This window comes from Primulina tabacum, chromosome 10 (assembly GCF_025594145.1).
Source record: "Primulina tabacum isolate GXHZ01 chromosome 10, ASM2559414v2, whole genome shotgun sequence".
Taxonomy (NCBI): Eukaryota; Viridiplantae; Streptophyta; class Magnoliopsida; order Lamiales; family Gesneriaceae; genus Primulina; species Primulina tabacum.
In genome coordinates, this window is record NC_134559.1 from 23532294 (window position 1) to 23538293 (window position 6000).

The following is a 6000-nucleotide window of genomic DNA, read 5'->3' on the forward strand; positions in this document are numbered from 1 at the left end:
ATGTTGACCATTCAGATACTTTATGGTATTGATTGATGCCTCCAGCAGATGGTCACATGTATGTTTATTATCAACTCGAAATGTTGCATTTGCAAGATTACTTGCTCAAATAATAAAATTGAGGAATCAATTTCCAGATTATACAATCAAGAAAATTAGACTTGATAATGCTGGTGAATTTACTTCCCAAACTTTCAATGATTATTGTATGTCTATGGGAATCATTGTTGAGCATCCTGTTGCTCATGTACATACACAGAATGGATTGGCTGAATCATTGATTAAACGTCTGCAAATGATTGCTAGACCAATTATGATGAAAACAAAGCTCCCTATTTCTATATGGGGACATGCAATTTTACACGCTGCTTCATTAATTCGCATCAGACCAAGTGCATATCATAAATACTCCCCATTGCAGCTTGCATTTGGTAAAGAACCAGACATTTCTCATCTGAGAATTTTTGGATGTATGGTGTATGTGCCTATTGCACCACCGCAACGAAAGAAAATGGGACATCAAAGAAAGGTTGAAATTTATATCGGTTATGATAGTCCATCAATCATTCGATATCTTGAACCTCAGACAGGCGACGTGTTCACAGCACGTTTTGCTGATTGTCATTTTAATGAGGAAATCTTCCCAATGTTAGGGGGAGAACAGAAACATACCGAAAAGGAAATTACATGGTATGTATCATCACTGTTACATCTGGATCCAAGAACAAAACAATGTGAAAAAGATGTACAACAAATTGTACACTTGCAAAGAATAGCAAATCAAATACCAGATGCATTTGCAGACACAAAAGGGGTAACTAAATCATATATACATGCTGCAAATGCCCCTACTCGAATTGAAATTCAAAAGAAACAAATGGAAGATACTCATGATGTCATTAAACGCCTGAAGCGTGGAAGGCCAGTCGGTTCCAAGGATAAAAATCCTCGAAAAAGAAAATTCATAGAGAAACACGATGATCACAAAATAAAGAATGACGTTTCTGAAGAAACACATGATGATCACAAAATAGAGAATGGTGTTCCTGAAGAAACACATGATGATGAAAATGTTCTGTCAGAACCACAAACTGACGAGAATCATGAAATCTCTATCAATTATATTAATACTGGAAAAATATGGAACCGAAAAGATATAGATGAAATTGATGATATATTTTCTTATAATGTGGCAATCGACATCATAAATGATAACGAAGATCATGAACCAAAATCTTTTGGTGAATGTAAAAATCGGCAGGATTGGATAAAATGGAAAGATGCCATCCAGGTTGAATTAAATTCGCTAAATAAACGTAATGTTTTTGGACCTATAGTCCTTACACCTGAAGGTGTAAAACCTGTTGGATACAAATGGGTTTTTATTCGAAAGCGAAATGAGAAAAATGAAATAGTAAGATATAAAGCTCGACTTGTTGCACAAGGTTTTTCTCAAAGACCTGGAATTGATTATGAAGAAACGTATTCTCCTGTGATGGATGCAATTACGTTTCGGTATTTGATTAGCTTGGCGGTATCTGAAAATTTAGAAATGCGTCTTATGGATGTTGTTACAGCTTACTTATATGGATCACTTGATAGTAATATATATATGAAAATCCCTGAAGGATTTAAGATGCCTGAAGCACAAAGTTCAAAACCCAGGGAATGTTATTCTGTGAAATTACAAAGATCATTATATGGGTTAAAGCAATCAGGTCGAATGTGGTATAATCGACTAAGTGATCACTTGATGAAAAAGGGATATGTAAATAATTCAATATGCCCTTGTGTTTTCATTAAGAAACAACATCCGGATGCGTAATTATTGCTGTATATGTTGATGATTTAAACATCATTGGAACGAATAAAGAAATTCAAGAAGTTGTGTCATACTTGAAGGAAGAATTTGAAATGAAGGATCTTGGAAAAACCAAGTATTGTCTGGGTTTACAAATTGAACAAAAAGAATGTGGAATGTTTGTTCACCAGACAAATTATACAGAAAAGATCCTTAAACGTTTTAATATGGATAAAGCAAATCCTTTAAGTACTCCAATGGTTGTTAGATCATTAAACATAGAAAAGGATCCATTCCGTCCATGTGAAGATGATGAAGATATTCTTGGTCCAGAAGTACCATATCTAAGTGCCATCGGTGCCCTTATGTATCTTACAAATTGTACAAGGCCTGATATATCTTTTGTCGTAAATTTGTTGGCAAGATTTAGCACATATCCAACAAAGAGACACTGGAACGGAATTAAACATATATTCCGTTATCCACGAGGAACGACAGACTTGGGACTTTTGTATTCAAAAGATGCTAATCCAAGTATAATTGGTTATGCCGATGCTGGATACTTATCTGATCCACACAAGGCACGTTCCCAAACTGGATATGTTTTTACTCGTGGAGGCACTGCAATTTCTTGGCGTTCACAGAAACAAACGCTCGTAACAACTTCATCAAATCATGCCGAGATTATTGCACTACATGAAGCAAGTCGTGAATGTGTGTGGTTAAAATCAATGACCCAACATATCCAAATCTCATGCGGATTATCATTCGACGAGAAGCCTGTGATACTATATGAAGATAATGCTGCATGTGTTGCTCAAATGAAAGAAGGATACATAAAAAGCGACAGAACTAAACATATTCCTCCTAAGTTCTTTGCATTCACCAAGGAGCTTGAGAAGAATAAATGTATTGATGTTCGTCACATTTAATCAAGTGAAAATTCATCAGATCTCTTCACAAAGGCGCTTCCTACGTCAATATTCAGAAAGCATATATATAATATTGGGATGCACAATCTACGAAATTTGTGAAGAATTGTTCGTGTCAACATGAGGGGGAGTTTACGTGACTGCACTCTTTTTCCCTTGCTATGGTTTTTATCCCAATGGGTTTTTCCTAGTAAGGTTTTTAACGAGGCAGTATAAAAACACGTAATGAAGACAATCATTATGATCATCATCACAAAGGGGAGTGTTGAAAAATATATTTAAAATATGTGTATTGAATATTAGAATGTTGAATATTTGAATGTTGAAAATAAGAGTTGTAAATATTGAAAATTAGTGTGTGATGATGTAGGTAATGATGTATTTTATTTTTGGATTATTTGTAAAGATTTTCTATAAATAGATATCTCATTTGTGAAGAAAATTACAATTGAGTAGAGAGAAAAATATTATAAAGTGTGTAGTTTGGTAAATTTTGAGAGTTTGAGATTTTTACTTTTTACCATAAATTTTTACTTTTTCACAACAATAATAATCTTTTATAAAAAAAATTCTTTTCTTTTGTGGACTACAATAATTGTCCTCGATGGGTAAAGTAATCTAATTGTGACACTAGAGTTATTGTACGATTTAAAATATTTGAATCACATCGTTAACATCGACTAGTTTTTGATAAAAGACAAGCGTTAAGTTCTACGTATCCAACATAGTTTTAGAAAAAATAAATAATTAAATTCTATATATGGTTTGCACACTTGAGACCATGAACATTATTGTTAACATTTAAGTTTTTGTGATTTAAAAAAACTGTTGATCCAATGGATAATTACAGAGTCTAACTAAAGTGAATTCAATAAAAAAACTGAATATTCATGAGCAAAAGTTTTCTAAGACAATCAAAGTCCAACTGACTATCGAGCCAAGCTGACAGTGCATTATTCAAAGCTGAAAAATGGTACTAGTAGTCAAACTGATCAAAAAATAACTGATGGAGCCCAACTAATAACAGTTTATTACAGTCGATGAGTCAGCCCAACCCCAACCATTCTCTGAAGATTATCAGTATGCTAATTGATTTCCCAACAAAATGTCAGAATTCATGCATACTAACAGAAATATACGATCTGTCAGAAAGTACGATGACATGATAACAAAGATATCTGCATTTGAAATGGATATATGATTTAGAAAGATGACTATTGCATATGAAGTCTATAAATAAATAAGTTAGACAAGCTTTTAATTCTCTCTGAATATCTGAATTCTTCGAACTTATGTGATTCTTGAAAAATATTTTTATTAGTCAAATTGATCAAAGCAAGCATGTGTTTATAAATTATTATCTGATCATTCGAGAATCTATTTGTGCTTATAATTTCGTTTTGAAATCCTTGTAACTGAGAGTAAGATGTCTTACTACTCATTCAATTAAGATTGAAGTTTACTAGAGTTTCAGTTAGATAGTATTAAGTCCTACTGAAGTTGATGATTTCAAATTATTTGTAATTATCAAAGTCTTTTAGTGCAATCTTTCCACAACGAAGAAAAGGAGACGTATGAGTATTTAAGTATTCGAACATCTAGAAAAAAACATGTACATATATATACATTTCAGTCTATGTGCATTTACTTTCCATTTGATAGCCCAATTGATTTTTGATAAGCCATTTTGTTCCAATAGTCTCAATAAGTGTATTCCTGCATAGTTTTCACTATTGACTTATCGAAAAACAAAATGACAAAAATTTCATTTCAATGTTGTTAACTAAACCGAAATATTTATAAATTTTATTGAGATTCTAAAAATTAATGTCTGATCCTAACAATTATTATAATATAAGTAGAAGCAAAGCTATTAAAAAATACAGCATTTGGTGTTGTGTAGCTCGAGCCACGGATTTGGATCCTCTACTGTATTGAAAATATAGCATTTGGTGTTGTGTATTTTTTACACGAGATGATCACGTGATCATCTTGTGGACATCACGACATACGAGATAAATTTAAAAAATTGTCAGATTAAACAAGATGATCATGTCGTGTAAAAAATGCACATTACTTGGTACTGTATTTTCAACACAGTAGAGAATCCAAATCCCTCGAACCACCTGCTCTTCCAGTGTCAGCCAAAGCACATCTACACAATATGCAACTTGCATACATTAATCAATAACCACGATCCATAAATAATATTACGTCCAACTTGCCTAACCTACTGTATGTTACACACTTTACCATTTTGGATAACTTTGAATTCCAACTGGCTTTTTAATTTATTGTTGCAACTTTCACAAAAGTTAGCTGTCGATCGATTCCCTTCACGCATATGTTATCGATAATAATTTAATTTAATTTTCCCCAACTATTATATGTTACTTCATTTTTATTAAGAATATTATACAAATTTAATTCTTGCTTTTTTTGCCATAATTTTCCAAAGGTCGTCGGCCTTTAAATTTTCCTAAGAAAGTAGAAATTATTGCCGAAAGGCTGAAATCAAAAAAAATATAGGAAAAAATTAAAGCAACTTACATCTATCATACTTACATTATACATATTTAATTAATAATTATGATTCGTAATTTAAATATATTTATTTGCGTTACGCCTAGCTGAAGCCTCGGCAATATGCGCCAAGGACTGAAGATTGCATTTCACGATTGTGTCCACAAAAACACAGGTTTCTTCTTTAGTGTTACCTTGCGGCACGTCCACCACGTACGACTCCACCACCACCGTGCCTCCTCCGTCCTCCGCCGCATGCAGCGTCGTGACGGACCTGTAGTTCGCCAGGCGGTGATCCCCGCCGACGACGCTGAAGCCGATGACATGCCGCTCGTCGTCCAGGATCTCCAAACGCTCGGTGCTGCTCACGGCGGGAAGCCCGGATATGACATGGATCTCCCGGAGGGTGCCGACGTCGCCGTCCCCGAGGATCACGTGGCAGCTCTTGATGAAGTGCTTGTAGGCCTGCGGGTTGTCGAATCGGCGGACGACGGACCAAACAGTGGAGACAGGAGCTGAGACGTGCTGGGAGACGGCGGAGCAGCCCTGGTTCGGGCCTACGGCGTGGTTGTGGTGGTGTAACACGTGGTCCGGGACTTGAGCGGCGGAGGGATGGCGGTAGGTTTGCTTGCACACGGCTGCTGCATAAGTGGTGGGGGTTTCTTTGATTCTCTGGAGCAGAAGGGAGGATTGGGAAGGCATTTTCATGGATTGTTTTGGAGATGGGATGGGAGAGTATTGATT

At 35.2% G+C, this 6000-nt stretch overlaps 1 protein-coding gene across 1 annotated transcript; it reads right to left on the reverse strand.

The window, feature by feature from the left end:
- Window positions 1–5259: 5259 nt before the first annotated feature.
- Window positions 5260–6000, reverse strand: LOC142505278 (abscisic acid receptor PYL4-like). Its single transcript, XM_075618190.1, has one exon. It carries the CDS (start codon window positions 5962–5964, stop codon window positions 5335–5337), a length of 630 nt encoding a protein of 209 aa, XP_075474305.1. The 5' UTR covers window positions 5965–6000; the 3' UTR covers window positions 5260–5334.

Bases quoted from the DNA above. Each gene is read 5' to 3' on its own strand.
- LOC142505278 (XM_075618190.1), bottom strand. From the start codon at position 5,964: ATGAAAATGCCTTCCCAATCCTCCCTTCTGCTCCAGAGAATCAAAGAA.